Source organism: Erithacus rubecula (assembly GCF_903797595.1).
Source record: "Erithacus rubecula genome assembly, chromosome: 20".
In the NCBI taxonomy this organism is placed as follows: Eukaryota; Metazoa; Chordata; class Aves; order Passeriformes; family Muscicapidae; genus Erithacus; species Erithacus rubecula.
In genome coordinates, this window is record NC_136672.1 from 3,641,008 (window position 1) to 3,661,299 (window position 20,292).

The 20,292-nt window shown below is 45.2% G+C and overlaps 1 protein-coding gene across 1 annotated transcript in view; it reads left to right on the forward strand.

Moving 5' to 3' along the window:
• LOC306810643 (uncharacterized protein) overlaps positions 1 to 19,274 on the forward strand; it is a 67,786-nt gene extending 48,512 nt beyond the window's left edge. Inside the window, exon 6 of the mRNA XM_079323470.1 lies at positions 18,914 to 19,274. Coding sequence (XP_079179596.1) covers positions 18,914 to 18,997 — 84 coding nt within the window. The 3' untranslated portion in view covers positions 18,998 to 19,274. The remainder of the gene's footprint in view (positions 1 to 18,913) is intronic.
• Positions 19,275 to 20,292: the final 1,018 nt, after the last annotated feature.

Here is a 20,292-nt window from a genome sequence, read left to right on the forward strand (position 1 = left end):
GCCAAGAGTGGGTCACATTCTGGGAACAGATGATCTGAGGTGTGGCTGGAGCAATTACACTACAGCCTTTTTTGGCAGTCAGTCTGCACTCTGAGGAGGCAAGGAGGAGGGGGAGGTCTTTTATATAGGATAAAAGAGGGGAATTTCTCACAGGCACCTTGCACTGGCCCTTTATGTCTGTGTGCAGATGCTTTGGCATAGGAGAAATGCTGCTCTCTTTGATGTTTGAGTACCTGAGTGTCTTGGGTTGGAATACAGAAGTTGACTGAACGTTTGTATTCTATCACCATCTGTTAAAATCAGGTGGGGCAGTGATCTTTATCTTTTCCACAGCCCATCCTCCCTCCAGGAAGATATCTGCTGCTGTGCCATTGAGTCCCACTGTATGGCTGTTATATTACATCATCCCACTGGGAGATGCTCCAGCCAGGGAGAGGAGCCAAGCCTTTCCTACATAGATAAAACCTGAGATTTGGAACAGTAAAACAGCCTTTTCCACTGTATTCCAGAGGAAAGCCAGACCTTTCCACATCATCCCTGGACCTTCAGAGGAAACTGCACCTTCTCCAGGAGCACTGCTCCAGCTGAACCACATCTGCCACTGCAGGAGGATGCAGCCACTGTTGAATGGGACTGCTGCCAACACCCTGACTGACTGATGGGTGTCAGCTTGGATTCTGACTCTGGCAAGGTTTTGGGATTGTTCTTTGTAATACTGTATTTGTATTTTGATTTTTTTCCTATTAAAGAACAGTTATTCCTAATTCTCATATCTTTGCCTGAGAGGTCCTTAATTTCAAAATTATCATAATTTGGAGGGAGGGGGTTTACATTTTCCATTTCACAGGGAGGCTTCTGCCTTTCTTAGCAGACAGCTGTCTTTCAAACCCAAACACTGAGGTATCTAAGCAAGTTAGGCCTCTAAGTAAGTTTAATACAAGTGTGGTTAAGAGGTATTATACTGCTAAATTATTAAACTGTATCATATAAGCTAGATTAAATGCTTTCCCTCCTCTTCCACATTTCTTGACAGCAAGATACATAAAACATTTTAGTCCAGTTATCTACTTAAATAATCATTTCAGTTCATTTTAGAGGGAAAAAATTATGGGTTTTTTTGTTTAGGCTTACGGGGGTGTGTTCACTTTCACAATGTGCATCTGCCCGGAGGGAAAAAACCTGCAAATTATGACCTCCTCCCATCCCCACAGTCCCTCCAGAGCTGTGTTATGGGTTATGCTGTACACTTAGTGTACTACTTTTAATGGCAGGCTGCTGAAAGACAAAATTCTATTCATCTCTCTTTTTTATTAAATGTCACTGTCTATATTTCCAGTCCCAAAACAGAGAGCCCCATTCTCTTGAGGCAAAAGATCCTTTTCATAAACACTTTAACATCCCCAAGTATTTTTCACAGTTTAAAGGAATTTCAGTGTAGTCACAATCCACTCATGGCCAACAAAAATGGTTTCCAGCTACTTTTCAGTGGAATCTCTTCCATCTCTCCCCAACTGGAAACTTAATCTTCATTTGGCTGACTTCAGTAGACTCTTTGCTTTATTAATCTCAGGCAGGGGAGCTCAGGAAATCTAGAATATCTTTACACCGCTTGGTCAGCTGAGGTCTCTCCTCTCAGAACAGGTGGGAAGGGAGAGGGCTTTGGTGGCTCCCCCATCCCCTGCCTGGCCGTGCTGCATGGAGAAGAAAGCTGGGCCAGGCCGGGGCGGGAGCCTGGGGGCCAAGGGCCATGCTTGAACTGTGGGGCTGAGTCAGGGCCAGGGCCCAGGGTGGAGCTCGAGCTGGGGGGCTGATCTGGGGCCGGGACTGAGGGCCGAGGGTCGAGCTCAAGATGGGGGGCTGATCTGGGGCCGGGACTGAGGGCCGAGGGTCGAGCTGTGGGGCTGAGCTGGGGCTGGGGGTCAATCCAGGGCCCCGCCAAGCTGGGGCCGAGGCCCCGGCCAGAGCCCACCTCACCTCTGTGGAGAACAGAAGTCAAAAGACCCCGAATTAACTTCACCAATATGATTTATGGAAGCGAAATAACTTTTTCATTGGTTGCTTAGATTGTCAGCTGCTAAATCAGCTCTCTGGTTGGTCTCCTCATCCCACAGAGGAAGCTCCCAGAGAGGGGACAGCCCCGCTGTCTCCGGGCCCTGTGCTTGTCCCTCAGGTGGCTCCCTGCCCTTCCTCCATGTGAAACCAGCACAACCCATTTCAATCACATTTCTTATTCTTAGGTGAAACAAGTGAACAGACAAGAGAATATCTGTCAGTGCTTGGGAAGGAGACTCCAACAACTTGCTCGATTAATGCTTCAGTGAATGGACATTTAATTAATTATTTTTTTTCTCGGTGGTCCCTTTGGCAAAGATGTGGAGTTAGTAAATCACCATTGCTGTTTCCATGAAATTCCTGGATTCCTGTGCAGTGAGTTCAGGGGTTCTGCTGAGCCCCTCCCAGCTGCCAAGGCTCTGCTCTTGCTCAGAGCAGCCAAAGATGCAGAGAGCTCTGCTAGCACCAGCACAGGCACTGCCAGTTTCCCTGAGGAGATCCCTGGGATGGGGCTGGGGTGCAGCAGTGCCTGCACAGGGCTCCCTCCTTGTTCTGCAAGAGCAGGGGTTCATCTCACCAACAGGAGTGCAGTGCATTGCCTTTCCCCAGTTCCTGGCTGTGCTTTGAGAGCACTTGCAGTGAAGAACCAGGATCAGCAGGTGATGCCCCAGAGAAAAAGGGCAGGTGTGGATTCGTGGGGCAAGGGCTGTTGTCTCCTACATGGGGTGCTGTGCTGAGGGACCTTGGACTGGGGTTGCATGACTCCTGTCACTGGCACAGCCCTGGTGCCTGCTGTGACAGGGGAGTGGCACTGGTGTTTTCTCCCTTATCTGCATGTCAGAGGATTTCTGGCACTCTGTGCTCAAAGATGACATCAAGCACTGAGATTGTGTTGGTTTCTTCAGGAATCTGATTGAGCTGGAGACTGCCCTGTCAGGCATGTTTTCCTTTTCTAAGACCAAGTTGATTTTCCAGGAGGAGTCCCAGATTGTTTCAGATGGCAGGGAATGTGTAGTGAGTGATGGGTCAGCTCAGGGTGAACTCAGCGGTTCAGCCCGTGGCATGTCTGCTCCCATGGTGTGGTGAATAGTTTCGGACACTTAAAGAGTTACAATTGTTAATTGCCTCTTTTAAATTACGGTTCTTGCTTGTTGTCTGTTTTGTGTGGCTCTGGTTTCATCTCCGATCGCTAACTAATGTATTTCCTCCCCCAGTTAAGTGTAAAATCCCTAATTTACCCTCAAACCCAGTTTATAGTGTTCCCTTACCCAGTTACTTCCTACTTCCGCCCTTTCGCCTACCTCATTTCCGGCCCTGCTGCTGCCTGTCCATCAAGATAGCAACGCCTGGTATGCAAATTTGTCACGACTCCCAAGCACCATTGCTGCTGAAAGTTCCTGCTTGGAGCAAAACCCCCCCCAAGAACAGTGAGCTCAAACCAAAATCAAACCTCTAGACTATACTGATCAACGAGCCATGTCATCAGTCATTGTGAACCATCTCTGTCTCCACAGCCATTTGTTCACAGTTACGTTAAGAGCAACTGACGGTCATAACCCCCTAAACCAACGAGCCACTCTGTGAGTTCTGGATGTGCCCGTGAGGTTGGAACTCCCATTCCTGCCCTCAGACAGGACTGCAGGGGACCCTCCTTTCTGCGTTGGATGGACAGCAGCAGCAGGTGTCGGGCCTCCCTACGACCCCCATTAATAAAAAGAGCTGCTATTTAATAAAGGCCTCGGCCCGCGCTTATTCACTTCAGCTTGGGGGCTTGTCCGGGATAGGCCACGACCAGAAGAGGACGTCGGAGGGGAAGGCGCCGCCCCGAAGAGGCCCTCTGGGTCAGCTGGCCACCCCGGACCCGGAGCTGTGCGGGACTGGGACAATGCGGAAAGAGCTGGTAAGAAGACCAGCGGCGGGCACGGGAGGAGAGCGAGTGTGGTGTGAATGAGATGGGGGCTGGCAGCTCAGACCCCTGAAGCGAGTGTGGACCCCTGAGTACCACGGTTCCGGACTCCCGCGAGGGGCCGGCCGGGAAAAGGGGGAAGCGAGTGAGGCCTACCAAGGCCTGAAGGTTGAAAGAGGCGCCTCCTGGGGTAGTAGCCCCTCCCCTAGATCTCTGGGTGTGTGGAGGGCTAGGGTTGCTAGTGTGTGTGGCACGTGGTGGTGGTTAGACTGGGGTGAGCGACACGAACCCTGGTAGGTCTAACTTTAAGGGGGGTGTAGGGAGGGCCAGCCAGCGCCCCGCTGGGACCCAGCCTCCAGGGACGAGGATTTAGGAAGGGGTATCCAGGCCCCTCTGGGACCTAATCCAACTCCCACCAATTACTGGGAAGAGTAGAGGGAGGGGGTGACCGGGGCCCTGCTAGAGACCGGCTCTGTCCCAGTTCTTGTCAGGAGTGTGGGGAGGGGTGGAGGACAACCCCGTTAGAGACCCAACTCCTGTGTGGTTAAAAGGACTGGCAGCCCGACTGTTTCGAATGGGCTGCAGAGTGAGTGTAGTGGGAAGTAGCAGTCCAACTGTTTTGGAAGGGCTGCGGAGTGAGTGTAGTGGGGAGTGGCAGTCTGTTTCAAAAGGGCTGCAGAGTAAGTGAGGTAGGTGTCGAGTGACTTTCCTTTATCAGTTCTATTGCCCGTCAGTAATTTTCCTTTTGAGTAGGGGCACCTTACAACTTTCTGTAAAAAAAAGGAATTTATATTCTGATTTATAAAGGGCCAAATTATTTTTTTTGTTAAAAGTTGTGTGTTGTGTTGCCTGGCATTAAATTTCTGTCTGGGTAGAGGCACCTTAGGATTTCTTTTAGGCCTAATTGGAACCACAGCCATAGGGGCTTGCATGAGTAAAGGCAGCGGTAGCGCTATAAAGGAAAAAGAAAAGGGAAAGAACATTCCCCCTGACAGTCCCCTGGCAGTAATGCTAAATCAATGGGACACCCGGGAGGCCACAAAGAATCTAGATCAAATTAAAATGATCCACTATTGTGTAAAAGTATGGCTTGAGTTAAATCTACCGAGACAGTGGCCTTGGTATGGAACTCAAGACCCATGGATGAGTTCCCTATTAAATCAGTATTTCAGAACTTGGGAGAGCTCTAACATTGAGCAGCTTCAGTATGCAACTTGTTGGGAAACTGACACTGTAAACAAAGAACCTGTAAGAATATGCAAAGTACAAGAGCAAGAAAGAGAAGAGCACGAAAGGGAAAAAATTAAAAACTGGGATCCCCTTGAAAACCTACCTCCTCCCCCTCCCCCTGCTCCTCTTAATCCTCTACCAAGCTCCTTACTTCCACCGTTACTGAGCTCCTTGCCTCCGCCATTAACATTTCCCCATTCATCTTCACTTGAACTCTCAATACCCCTTCATCCCAAATCTTCTGAGACTTGTCCTTCTCTACCACCCCCACCTAACACCCCAGTTTCGAGTCAAAACACCATCCCCACGCCTTCACCCTCAACCTTACCTTTGCCGCTACCTCCTCCACCTTCCTTAACCCCTACTGGTAGTTTGGTCCCCGCCCCTCCACCAATAGCAGTCCCCTCACCCCCTTCCAGTTGGGAGTTAAACCTGTCCCCAACAGATAGTAATGTATCCTGCAAATAGCAACACCTAAAGCCAGAGTTTTCTCCTTCTGCACACTCTCTGATGTGTGTGTTGCCTGTATGTGATAGAGTCTAGTAACCTGAAGGATAAATCCAGCTGTCACAATAAAATTACACTTAAAAAGTATCTCCTGCTTAACTTAGGATTTTGAAAAATACATAACACAGATTCAGAGTTGCAGTGCATTAAAAAATTACAGTGCTTAGAGTAGCAAACAATTTCTTTTCCATAATGTGGAAGGGGGGGAAAGGCAATGGGACTAATCTTTATTTTAAATTAGAACTATGCCACTCAATGCTCCAATCACATTAAAGCAATGATTACTGGACTTCAAAAAGAGCATTTTGCTGAAAGCACCTTAAAACAGAATTTGCACAAGTTTAATTTCCAGTATGTCCAGTGGACAATTACAAACGGGTAGACTTGTTATATATCATGTGCATCTGAATGTTTATGTCATGTATAAAGGGCTCCTCACATATATTTGTAATCTAAGAGCTCAACTTAGCCCTTCTAAAAATTATTTTCTTTGGAGGGTGAGAAAGAACAACAGTGAAATGTTCACAATAGCTTCTCTGTTTTTTTTTCATACTCCTTACTGGTTAATCTGGAAGAGGGGGTGGTCAGTGTTCACTGTGTTCTGGTTTTGTTCAATTTATTGTCCAGATGAATTGTTATGGTTGTTAAAACCAAACCTGCTAATTAAAAGAGATCCACAAACATCTCCCAATATGCAGATCTGGGTGCTGGTGAAGCAGCTGGTAAGAGCCCCTTGCTCATCACATCTAGGTTCTCCCATAGGTTTGGCTGTAGGCAGGTTCTGATTGCAATGCAGAAATCACAGTCTTGACTTCATTAGAGCATGTGTATTTACATACTTTTTCAAGCTAGGACTTTTGTGTTGTGATTGTCAATCAGGCACAATTTTTACAAATCCCATATAAAACTCCCTTTTGAATTTATTTAGCAATCTTGTAGTTCTCAACTATATGGAAAATGATGGGGAAGAAAGAAGCTCTTAAACTTTTCTGTTTTTTCAACAGTGTCACAAACAATTATAAGGCCAAAACACACAGTATTAAATAGACAATCTAAAGTTGCTGGTATTCAGTGAGAAAGACTGAGGTATACAAAACATTTTTAAAATTGTGTGGAAATTTGCAATAGTTTTGAAAAGGTGCTTTTCCATTTTCATCTTGTGGTTAATTGTCCAAGTGATCTTCCTGCATACCAGTCACTGTGTAATTGTGACCAACTGAACACAATGTATTTAACAGCTACTGGTTCTTAAGAACACTTGAGTTTTTTAAACATTACATTTATTCTAACAGCAGTAATGTAGTAAAATAAGACTATATCCAAAACAACTCATGACTTTCATTTGATACATCATTTTTACTGTTAAGTATGGAAAGTTGGGATTTTCTTTTAGTTTACTTTGGATGTGACAAATGAAAAGGACATTTCAGAAATTGTCAGACTTATCCTAGAGAAAACAAGGTGTAGAACAAAAAAGAATGGCAGTGCCAAGTATTTTTTATCTTCTTCCACAATGTATTAGCAATTGATAGAAGCACACAAAGATAATGTAATTACATAACTTCTAAAACAGAATTTTAAAGTTACAAAACTAGAGAGCTTTTGGCTGAGCACTTCCCTGAGTCTTCATTTTTAAAAATCATGTTAAGACATCATGTGCATAGAATCTGTTACAAAGGTCTCAATTAAAAAAAGCTGTATGCAAAAGTTAGATACTTCTGTTCTTTAAAAGCCTAAGCAACAACTGCTAAGGAAGCAGTTTCATTCTTCAGAATCTGGTATTTTTCCTAAGGAGAAAAGCAAACTTTGGATACTTTTGCATTAAGACTATAATAATTTGAAATTACATCATTACATGATTTGTGCTTTGTGAACAAATCTAATGGGGAAGATTTTAGGACAGGACCAAAGCAACAAACTTTGGGACTTCCACATAATTAAAAAAAAAAAAAACTTTGGTATTTTTCGCACTTTGTGAGAGAATAGAAGGCACAAGTGTGCATCAAAACTATATGATTTTGTATTTTAATCTACTTCCATTGTTTTCATCAGCACATCAGACTTAAAGATGTGTTTTAGTAACAGTAATTAGTTAGCTGTCTTCTGTTTGACCTAAATGCAAGGCTGTTTGAGCTGGAAGGCATCACTGATAAGGGCACATTTAACAACATATGAACTGCTGTCCATCCACTAAAAGTTCACCATTCCAGCTCAACGGGATAGTCTCCAGTGAGACACGCTGTGCAATGACCAAGCTTTCCCATAAGTGACTTGTGGGTTTTAGGGTTGTTTTCTTGTCTTGCTGTGATGCTTTCTTGCACAGACGATACCAGCCCTTCTACAGAAAGATAGACAACACTGTCTGCTCCTAGAAGAAATAAAGGAAACATCAGAAGTGGTCATAAAAATAATTCTGGAACAAATTATCCCTAGGTATGGATTGGTTAACAATATTGATTCTGATAGAGGCCCACATTTTACCTCCCGAATACTACACCAAATTATCGAAGCCCTGGGGATTAAATGGAGACTGCATATTCCATGGCACCCCCCAAAGCTCCGGAAGAGTGGAGAGAATGAATAAAACCCTAAAAAAAGTGTTAACAAAATTAATTGAGGAAACACAAATGAATTGGCTCAAGTGTTTGCCCCTTGCCTTATTACGTATTAGAACAAGGCCACGTGCTGACTTAGGGGTCTCCCCCTATGAAATTATGTTTGGTCTCCCCTTCTTAATTACCCCCTTCAGTTCAGCAAACTACTTGGAGAGGCTGCAACCCGAGAGTACTTAAGAGTTATTGGAAAAACTATAGAGTCTCTTAAAAAGAGAGCCTATCTACCTCAAACTTCCCTGCTTGACTCAGATGCCCACCAAATTAGCCCAGGGGATTGGGTTCTTGTTAAATCCTGGACTCACACTCCTTTATCTCCTAGATACGAAGGCCCCTTCTAAGTCCTACTCACTACACACACTGCTGTGCGGACACAAGAAAGAGGCTGGACCCACATTTCCAGAATAAAAGGACCTGTTCCACCTCCCACTGGTGAATCAAATCCCGTGATATCTCACCCAGAAACACCTGAATGGACTGTGGCTAAGAGCCCTACAGGTCTCCAACTTGCTTTTAAAAGGAAAGCAAAAGACAGTTAAAACAGTTCAGTTACTGCTGTTAGTAAAAGGTTCAGAGGCAACTTTGTATAAGGTTAAATCCCTGCTACTTCAACCACTTGTTGTTGTAACCATAAAGTTAAAAAGTAGTGTTGTAAAATGACAAGTTTTGTACCAGTTTAGCACAATTCATGTTGCAAGTTCATACATTCATCTCCAAGTTTAAATAGCACCTAGTCTTCTACCACAGAATTAAACCCCCAGTTACAATATAGGGCCGGTTCTCCTGCAGAGCATCCCCCAGAAGCCATTAATTAAATAGCCTGGGAAAAAGAAATGGTGAGACTCTGGGAAGCGGTTGCTTTACCCAAAGGGATCCCCACCCCCAGGAGGCAAGACCGGGTGAGACCCAGAGGGGTTCATACCGGACTCTTGGGAGGAATTTTAATGGCTCTGCTTGCAAGCAATCTCGCTAGGAGCAAAGGAATGCAGTGCACTAACTGCTACCACCCACTTTATGATGGAGAAACTTTGGGGTCTCTAATCAGAGTCCATACTAACATCAATCCCAGTTGTTTTAACAACTCCCAAATAACCACCTGTCAGGAGAGTGGAAAGACTTACTGGATTGCTAAAAACACTGACTTATCGCCAGCGCTTACTTGGGGAGTGCCCTGCAGGAGAAGTCTGGTTTTGTTTTGAACATAAAGGAAACGAAAGAGAACCAATAGATTTAATTAAGGAAAAACAATTGGTAGTAGCTACTAAAAAAGAAAATGAATTGGAAATGTCCTTGGGAAAAAAAATTGTTCATAGATTTGGTCGAAAGAATTAGTAAAGAGCTAAATATAACGAATTGTTTGGTATGCGGAAAGACACAAATGTCAGAAATTTGGCCTTGGGAAGGAATTAGCTTGAAGCCCTTAGAAATCTTGAAATGGAAACAAATGAAGCAAGCACCCCAAATTCAGGGACAGAGGCAAAAGAAGGAACAATGGAATTTAAAATATAAGATAATTGGAGAAGAATGTATAAAAAGAGCAGGAAACCCATACAAAACATTTGTAGGAACCATGGCATGCAAAAGATACCTAACTACAAAAAATTCAATTATAAGGTGGATCCCTAAAGAGCCTAACAAATACTGGTCTGTGAACAAAAAGGAAAAAGGATGTATTTATCATGAAGGGTATAATTTGTATGAATGCACTGAAAAGCAAATAAATTCCTTCTGGGAAATAAAAGAATTATCCAAATATTGGGAATGCCCAACAGAAACAAATGAAATCAATACCAAAAACTAAGGAAATTCTATTCCCAAGAAACTCAAATTTCAAATTGATGCAGGCTAAGCCCGATCAAAAGAAAAAAGGGGGGAATTGTGGTGAATAGTTTCGGACACTTAAAGAGTTACAATTGTTAATTGCCTCTATTAAATTACGGTTCTTGCTTGTTGTCTGTTTTGTGTGGCTCTGGTTTCATCTCCGATCGCTAACTAATGTATTTCCTCCCCCAGTTAAGTGTAAAAATCCCTAATTTACCCTCAAACCCAGTTTATAGTGTTCTCTTACCCAGTTACTTCCTACTTCCGCCCTTTCGCCTACCTCATTTCCGGCCCTGCTGCTGCCTGTCCATCAAGATAGCAACGCCTGGTATGCAAATTTGTCACGACTCCCAAGCACCATTGCTGCTGAAAGTTCCTGCTTGGAGCAAAACCCCCCCCAAGAACAGTGAGCTCAAACCAAAATCAAACCTCTAGACTATACTGATCAACGAGCCATGTCATCAGTCATTGTGAACCATCTCTGTCTCCACAGCCATTTGTTCACAGTTACGTTAAGAGCAACTGACGGTCATAACCCCCTAAACCAACGAGCCACTCTGTGAGTTCTGGATGTGCCCGTGAGGTTGGAACTCCCATTCCTGCCCTCAGACAGGACTGCAGGGGACCCTCCTTTCTGCGTTGGATGGACAGCAGCAGCAGGTGTCGGGCCTCCCTACGACCCCCATTAGTAAAAAGAGCTGCTATTTAATAAAGGCCTTGGCCCGCGCTTATTCACTTTACATGGGTTGCTTTTAGTCCCTGTGAATCTGCATCAATTCCTGTTCTTGTGAGTGACACAGGTTTGTTTGGAAGAGAAGCTGCCTGTGAAGACCATGTTAAAAAGGCTGTGCTGAAACCAGGGTGGAAGAGAGTGGTGTGGTGAAATGGTGATCTGTGGTGTAGGAGGAAACATTCCTACTCAAAGATCCTGCTACAGTTTATGTCAGCCCAGGGCTAGGACTGCTGTTTTTGAGTGGGTGGGGGACAGCTTGCATAGGGGGACAAGAAAATAAAAAATAATTATTCTGTGTTTCAAAGGTAGAGGCCAAAGGCAGAGTCCAAGTCAATGCAAAGAAATTTTATGGCTCTGTGGAGAGATATGAAGTTATAAGGAAGAAGGGAAAGGAGAGGGTCAGGCATTCTCCAGATCACTTCCCTGTTGCAACCTTGTGCTGCATTTGCTGGGAATTAAAATCTGCTTTGATAGTATGATTTGCCTCCTTGTAACCCTAAGAAACCCCAACCTAAAAAAGAGAGAAGAAATCAGCAGATCCTGTACTTGTCTGTACACTATGCCTTCAGACCCCGAAATTCCCACAGAGCCAGGGAGCCCTTGCATGGGCAGGCAGTGCAGTCTGGGGAGCAGATCCCAAACCCAGTCACTTCACATCACTGCTGCAGTACCTGGGGGACAGGGTGACTGCCAGGTACTTCCAAGCAGGCTACTGGGAAGTTTCTGGGAGTGTGATTGGTTTTTTTTTTCCCATGCCTAACAACTGCAGTTTTGCAGTTACAGCACTTTACCTTGTTTGCACTGTTGTGTGGCACTGCTGACTTGCATTGCAGAAGTGAAAGTGAAAATTACAGTTCCTTGTGGCATTGCATTATATTAAATGTGGGAGGAGCAAGGAAGGGCTTTTTCCCCTGAGATCCCATTGACTTCTGCATTCCCTCAGGAGGAGGAGCTGAATAAACTGGATTTTGGAAAGGCTGCACAGGCACTGGAAGAAGGGAATGGAAGAAGCATCAAGGGTTCATTGGACACCAACAGCTTCTGAGGTACTTTCATCTTCTTTAGAGGGTCCTGTCCTCTACCCTCTTCCCTTCAAATTTTTGCTTTCTTGTTTTGAAGTAGACACTCAGAAACTGGCACTGAAGTGTCTGTGGCAGGAGTGAAATTATCAGTGTTATTTGTGCATAAATAACACCACATCTATAGCCCACAATGGCACCTTGCAGAGAGCTCTGTGTGATCCACATAATTGTGAATACAGAAACCCAACAACTTCCTGACAGTGTGTTTATATAAAAGTGTGAGTGACCTCAGAAATAATAGAATAAATATATTAACAGCATTTTCCTGTTCATGTAATTACTGAATTATATTTTCCCACATCCACTAAGCTTCTCTTTCTTCCTCATACTTCCTTAGCATGTCTTGCTAATGTCTTCTTTTCCAAAAGTGCCATCCTGTCATGTTTGCAAATATGGGAGAATTTGTCAGAAGGGCTGAAGGAGAAATCCCTGCTGCTCTCCTCCTTTCCAAGGAGAAGCTGCCACTCAAGCTGGAGCTGACCATGCATTTCTCCAGATCTGAGCTGACCATGCATTTGTCCAGGTCCAACCTGACTAATGAACAATCCAGCCTCATTGCTCTGGGTTAGATTGAAGCAGAGCACAATCAAAACATGAATCATTACCAGTTAAGGATAGTAGTTTTAAAGTAGAAGAAGTTAAACCAGTGATTTATAAAATTTTTTTCAGAGCAGGTGGAGGAAAGCTGAACTGTGTTTCACATGTAGGATTTTATGCAGGGATTTCTAAGCTCAGCCACAATGTACTGCTGATTGCTCTCTCTGCAGTAGCTTGTATTACACTCACTCAGAAACGAGCTGCTTTATCCCCTCGCATGATTTTTTTTTTTTTTTTTTTTTTTTTTTTTGCGAAGGCTTGTTGAGAGTTGTATACAGCAAACCGGTGAGGGAAAAGTGATAAAGAAAGTGATACCAAAATTATCTTACAGAAATATTTTTCTTTTTCTGGAAAAGTATAAAATAAAATCTGTAGGACCTTTAGAAGTTCCTTGAGTTTAATTCTCTTGCTGCCTTACTTTCTTCAGTAGTATTATTTTCTCCAAATTTACTGCAACTTCAGCCTTCTCCATGGGACCCTCAGGGTGCCAGATAAATCTTTTAGAGATTGTGGTGTCTTGTTCCACCACGTTTGTTCTGACCATAAACCCACAGATTAAATTCCTCCTAATATGGAGCCCAGGGTAAGTGGCTGAAAGAGGGAAAAAGGGTGAGAAAATGCAGTGTTTGCAGACCCCTTCGAAGAAATAAGTTCTCTTTGGATCTTTTGCATCAAGGTCTTGGAGTCGTTCTGCTGGCTTGGTAACTGTATTGATACAAGGACTTTCGGAGCCATCCGGACTTGTAGCTGAAGGCTAGAGAAACCCCATCTAGCCCTTATAGGTACAAGGGAGAACAGAGATTTGGTGGACAGTGTTCTGGCTGTTGAAAAAGTAGAGAAGAGGGGGAAGAAGGAGGGAATGTCACCAGAGAGACGTGGAAGGGAAATGTCCTTTGACCAGAATGAGGAGAGAGAGGGGCAAGGAGACCACAGAGAGAGAACCAAATGAATGAGGATACAAGGTACAGACCACAGGCTGAAAGCTACTTGGTGGAGCCAAGTATTAACAAATTCTTTCAGGACTGTTCAGGTGAGCAGGAGCTCTGTGCATAAAGCAAATGGTTTCCTCATGGAGAGGTGGAAGAGCACAGATCACTGCTTGGAGGGTGTGTATGGAGCAGTGCCAGGGACTTGCCTCTGCCCAGCATTCACAGCATCACTGGGTTGGAAGAGACCTCCAAGATCATCAGGTCGAACCCATGCCTAACACCTGAACTAAACTATGGCACTGGGTGCCACATCCAGGGATGGTGACTCCACCTCCCCAGGCAGACCATTCCAGTAAGAATAATACAAATTTCCACTAAACACTCTTTCGTAATATCCCACCTGTACTTCCCTTGGTGCAGTTAAGACTTTGTCCTCTTGTTCTGTCAGCGCTGCCTGGTGAGAGACCAACCCCCACCTGACTGTACAGAGTGATAAGGTCACCCCTGAGTCTCCTTTCCTCCAGGCTGAAGAAGCCCAGCTCCCTCAGCTGTTCCTCACAGGGTTTGTGTTCCCAGCCCCACACCAGCCCTGTTCCTCCACTGGACACACCTGAGCCACTTAACGTCCTCCCTGAACTGAGGGACAGAACTGGACACAGCTCTCAAGGTGTGGCCTCACCAGTGCTGAGTACAGGGGAAAAATGAGCTCCTGCTCCTGCTGGCCACACCATTCCTGACCCAGGTCATGGCCATTGGCTTTGGCCACCAGGGCACACTGCTGGCTCATGTCCAGCTGCTGTCCATCTGTGCCCCAGGTCTCTTTCTGCCTGGGCACTGTCCAGCCACTCTGTCCCCAGCCTGTAACGTAGCAAGGGGATATTGTGGCCAAAATTCCCTGGATGTGCATCCTGCACAGGGGTGTTGAGAGCCTGAGCTGTGCCAGGTTTTAGTGTGTAGGAAATTGTGCAGCTGGTCTCTAGCACTGCACTGCTGGCAGCCTGAATGGGTGTGTCCTGTGGGTTGTGATCTCCTGGGTCACCTGTTTCTGGGAAATGGGGTGGAATTCTCTGCAGAACTAGGTAGGCTAGAGATAATAATTAACTTCTGTGATATAACTAATTTGGAAACTTCCTCAAGGTACTTTGGAATTAGTGACAGCAAAAGAGTTGTTTTAATGAGAGCTGTTGATGAAAAGCTGCCATGAATAAAGCAGTTTGTGCTATCCAGAGCTAATCTAATGAGGAAAGTTAGGTGAATTTTCTACATATATATATATGTTTTTATTTTGAAATAAATTTACTGAAACATACAACACAAAGACTTGACAGTTTTAATTAAAAGGTTGAAAAATAACATCTGGCTAAATCCATGGATGTCTTGAAAATAAATGTCAAGTTATTGTTTGCTCATTTGACTTCAACAGATATTTCTCATCAGATCTCCGAAATTCGAAATAGAATTCAATGTGACAATAAATATTTCATCTTAGGCCAACTGAAACATTCATTCAGCATAATCCGTTTTCCTTAGTTACATTTTGGCAGTGACAGCAAATGCAGGTGTGATTTGCTGCTCCCACTGAGGGGTGTGTACAGGGCCAGTGCCTGGAGGTGCCTGGAGGACGTGGGCACGGAGCCTGCTGCCCAGCAGGCTCAGGAGGGATTTCCCCTCCCTGCAGAAGGTCCTGGTGTGTCTTTGGCTGAGGCTGAGGCAGAGGTGCACAGGCTGTGAGTGTGGCCCTGGCAGCAGCCCTGGCAGGGTGCAGGAGCAGCTGAGCAGTGTGAGGCTGCTCTGCCTGGCTCCCATGGCCGTGCCTGGGCTGCAGCAGCTCTCTGGCATTTGCTCTGCCAGCTGTGATCTGTGTGTCTGCACCAAGAGAGCACAGACACTGGGTGCTGAGCACTGCCTGTCATTGCCCACAGGGAGAAGACTGAGGGAGGAGGCTGCTGAGCCTGGCCTGGCACTGTGGAGGATCTGGAGAGCCCCAGCTCTGCTGGACCTGAGCCCCCAAAGAGCCCCATGGACTCTCCCCACCTCCTGCCCTTGGGTTTGCTGCTGCTGGCTCTTGCTGATCCCCATCCCAGTGAGTCTCTGGGTTTGAGCTCTGTGCTGTTCCCTGCACTTGCACAGCTCAGCTCCTCTGAACTGCTAGGGGAAAGCTCAGCTGGGCCCAGTTAAAACCAAGACCACAAACCCGGAAAGGTGGGAAGAGAAATGAAGGAGCTGAAGGTCGATGTGTTTGAGCTGTCACAGTCCCCTCTCCTGGGAGGGGTGACTGTTTGGGTGTGTGGTTCTGATGTCAGGTGAGGTGAGTCCTGTCCCAAAGGAGTGACTCTTTGCCAGGAGAGTCTGAGGGGGGACACCTGGGACACTGCACCCAGAGTGGGCAATGGCAGCTTTGAGCTTCAGTGGCCCTGGGATGTGGCAGGATGTTGGAGGGACACGTGGTGGGACTGTGGCAAGGAGTTTGGTGAGGAAAGAGGGCAAGAACAGATGAGCTCAGCAAGAGAAACATCTTTCAACTTGCTTCCTAAGTTGGCAGCTTTCCAATTAAAAGACAGTGGAAGCAGTGGGGGAATTCTGTCATATTTCTACCCCAATAATGATCCTGGGAACTGGCCCTAATACTGTACAAAATTTGCCCATTGTCAGACAATGTCTGTGAAGCCATGACTGAGCTTGTCCAAAAAAACCCATCCTGTTCTCTGATGCTAAACCTCTGGGTAGAAAATTGGTAGAAAATGTTTTTTTCTCTGTTTTCTGATTTAGGTATTGGTAAGGCTACTGTTGGCACTGCTGAAGGGACAGAAGACTCTTCTACAGATGTGACAGTCTACAGCTGCAGGGACTGTAACAGCTGCACATGCAAGGACTGGGATAACAATTTCGAGAAGTTTAAAATAATTGCTGACACACAAAACGAGATATTTTCAGATGGAATAATAGTGCAGGTGACCAATATAATGCACATCAGAATTTGCTTTGAGGAATCAGATTCCTGTCTTGAAGGAATTTATATTCTCTTCTGGAGGAAGCCCGAGGGATCAGTCGTCTCATGTGGCACCCTGAGTTCTGGAGGTATGTTGTACTGGCATCGTGGATATTAACTGATGAAAACATATTTCTGGGTAGGAAAATGAACTGTTCTCTATTTGGTCAGATAGCAAGGCTTATGGGTGAATAAACTGGAATGAATGAATTTCTTGCGTGAAAAAGTCATAAAGTAATTCACAAAAGAAAATTCTGTTATTTCAAGCCAAGCACTGCTGAAAACTGTGGTAGGACAGATTCAGATAAACATTTCTTAATCTGATTTATAAAGATGCATTGTTATTTTAGGTTTTTTTGGCAACAGGAATTCCCCTGGTTAAATTCTGTGCCATGTTGCAATGTGTCAGTGTCACCTGCTTCAGCCAGAACTCACCCTGACCCAGGTCCAGCCTCAAGAGCTGCTCTGTGCTGCTCTTCTGTCCAATTCAATAAACACCCAGGAGCATCTTTCCAGCATCCTGACAGAACTGCCAAAATCAGGGATTCAAACACGTGTCAGTGCATGGAGCAAGTGGCTCCACGAGGGCAGCACTTCATCCTGGTGGCTCAGGTTGCAGGGTGTGACTTGGTTGAGCTCCATCCAAGTCAGTGACTTTTCTGTCTGTAGTTGGTTCTCTGAGGGCAGCTTTTATCCTCTCTCCTGTTGGAGTTAGAGCATCCTTTCTTATTTTGTTGGTGACAGAAGAAAACAAGGAAAGAGAGTTCTGCCCTTTGTAAACCTTTAAAACCTTTATTTAGCCTTACAATTTCACCTCTTTTCATTTTCTGGCTACCATAAAACCCTTCTCTTTTGTATTTGTGCTCTCCACTGCAAAATATCTACAAGATGTGACTGCAGTGTAAAATTTTGGTGGCACTGAAACTTTGACAGTGAAATCTGGAAATTTCTGTAGACAGGGATGCCTGTACCCCTTGAGAGGGGAAGGTCTGGATGTACAGGTGAAGGTAGGAGTGAGTTTTGCAGATTCTCTGAGAAGAAGAATGAGCTCTATAATGGCACAGTGGGGTGCAGGGTTGGTAGGAGATGCATTACAGAGTCTTGGAGATTTACTGAGCTCCTGGACTTGCTTGTTCCTTTGGTTCCTGGGGGTAAAAGCAGCTGCAGAGTTTGAGTAGATGTTTATTTCATAAAGATAAAGATAAGCTTTTTACAGATATTTTGTTATTCTTAATTACATGTGAAAATTTTGTTACCTTCTTCAAATATTTCCTTACTAGATTATCCAAGCAACTCATCATATTTGGTGAGAATGGAATGTGATAAAGGTGGTTGATTTGCACTGTTTTTAATGAACCATCTCCAACTCGTAGCAATCAGAGCAATCTCCCACACTTTGTCCACTTTTTAAAATTTACTATGCACTTGAACATCTTTAGTCCTCCAGTGAAGATCTTCTACATGATCCATATTTATAATCAAAACTTTTTACCTTTCATCTTTCTCAGGAAATGGAAGAGGTGACATAAGTTCTGAGAAGAAGACTATTTGCTGTGAAGCAGAGACAGATACCAGGAGATACAACCCTGACCTGAAGTGCTTCTACACTAAAGCATCAGGTCCAAAACTCACCAAACCGACAGTTGGCATTGCTGGTGAAGGAATTCCAGATTAGTCTTTTCTTGTGTTTGTTTCCCTTTTCCTTTGAGATGGGTTTGTCCAGACAGCTTGATGTGAACAGAGTTTTCCATGGGCGGGGAGATGTCCTGTACGTTCATAACTTGGATCCACACATGCTGCAGCCATCCATCCCAGAGACTTTGCCTTGGCAAATGGATGTGTCCACTCCTGGACAGATGTCCAGAGGTTCAGGTTCCTGTAATTATCTAGTGACAGACACAGGGATGCTGAGGGAAGAGGGCACGTGATGGGCGTGCAACAAGATCCCAAGAATTGACCTTGTCTGTAAGTGCTGAATAAGACTTTGCCTCCAGACTAAGAAAGTGTTCCTCAACTAAAGGTGACATTTATATATGGAATTTTCTTTCATGGCAGAAACTCCTGTCATCTTCCTCAGGTCATGAACCAAAAGGTTTTTAAAAGCCAGTCAAAGTGGATTTCCTTATTGTACATTTTATCAAGGATGGGTCTCACCACGCTAGTTCTTGGTTATTTCAGATGAGTTTAATGTTCAAATGTATCTGTAGTTGTGGGGTGACAACAATTTGCTTTGAGTTTTGATAAAGTGAGCATTATGCCAGGTACCATATGTAAGATTCATCAGTTCCTTCTCCCTTTCTCAGATGGGGCCAGCTCCTTTGTGTCGTTCTCATGAGTCAGCTCATGGCTTGGCACTCCTGCTTCACTTGGATACTCTGTTTTCTTCTGCTCTGCAGGTAATCCTGAAGTTCCCACCAGTAAAACAAACAGCCTTGGCATGTGGATTGGCTTCTTGTTTGCAGTCCTGTTTGTTGGGATTGGCACAGGAGGGGGCATCGTGTATTACTGCTTGCGACTGCGTGGCCAAGGTACAGTCTGACAGATTGTGTGTTATCTGAGGGTGGATGTGGAAGATTTACCTGGAAGTAAAGGGTTTTCCTCCTGGATCTCATCTCCACTGTGCTGTTCATGCAGTTCTTCATGATCTTCACTGGCTGACAGCTGAAATCAACTCTCCTCCCCTGGCTGCTGTGACAGTGCCCATGGAGTTTCTCTGTTATGCAAAATTAGCCCAGCAGGAATTTCCTCACTGCTGCCTCTGACACAAGGGGGAAGCACTGGCAGGGCCAAGAAATCACAGGGCTCAGCCTTCCCTCCATGGGATGCTGTTCCTGGGAGCAGTCCCAGACTGCAGCATTGCTGTGCAGCTTCCCTGGCACAGAGAGATGTGTCCCAGCCAGGACACTGAGGGACATTTGGGCATGAGCTGACAGGGCCCTCAGGAGAGTGCTTCCCTCTCTCAGCCCTGCCCACTACAGAGCCAGCTGTGATTTAGGAATGAGTATTTCCCTGAATGCATCCAGGAGGGAAGTTTGTTTTGCAAAGCAATGTGCATGGAGAGAGGTGGGTGGGCTCTGTGGAGACTTGTACAGACATTTCTTGAGCCTGCCATAAGGCTTTCCCCCTCCATCCTGTGTCCATGGACTCCAGTGTTTTTGGCACCTTGTGTATGCCTGAGGCTGAGACTCCTCTCAGTTACTGAACTGCTCCATCCTCTAGAGACTGATGCTGGTTGTTTCTTTGTGAGAATCAAAGGATTAAATTTCCAATTCTGAATTTGCTTCAAGAGGAGTTGCACAAGTGCTTGCAGAGGCACAGAAAACCAGTGTCACTGTTGTTGTTACATCAATAGATGAATGGATATATTGGTGTGAGGGGAAAGGAATTTTCCAGTGATGCCTGCCCTGTGTTGCAACATCCAGTGATGTCTCAGGTCTGTTCCAGAGCCCCCGTGAGACAGAGGGTGATGGGTCACAGCACCAGGGCAGGGTCACAGCAGAGCCTTGAGCCCACGTTCAAGGCTGTGAAACTGCCCCCTTTGTGGGGCAAGGAGTGGCCCAGTAGCACATGGGAGAGGGGGTGCCTTGAGGATTTCACAAATACAGGCATTTTGTTTATAATTTTAACTTTAATATTCCTGTTTCATTGCTGGCCTCACAGATACTTTTTTTTCAATTCTGCAGCTTCTAGTCAACACACACAGGCTCCTGAAGGAGAAAATATCCCACTAAATGGAATATCATCCAAAAGGGAGGACTCCTCTGTGCCAGAAGCAACTTCCCCCTCTCAAGATGCACAGCAACATCTGAACACAGACTGATTTTCCATGAGATC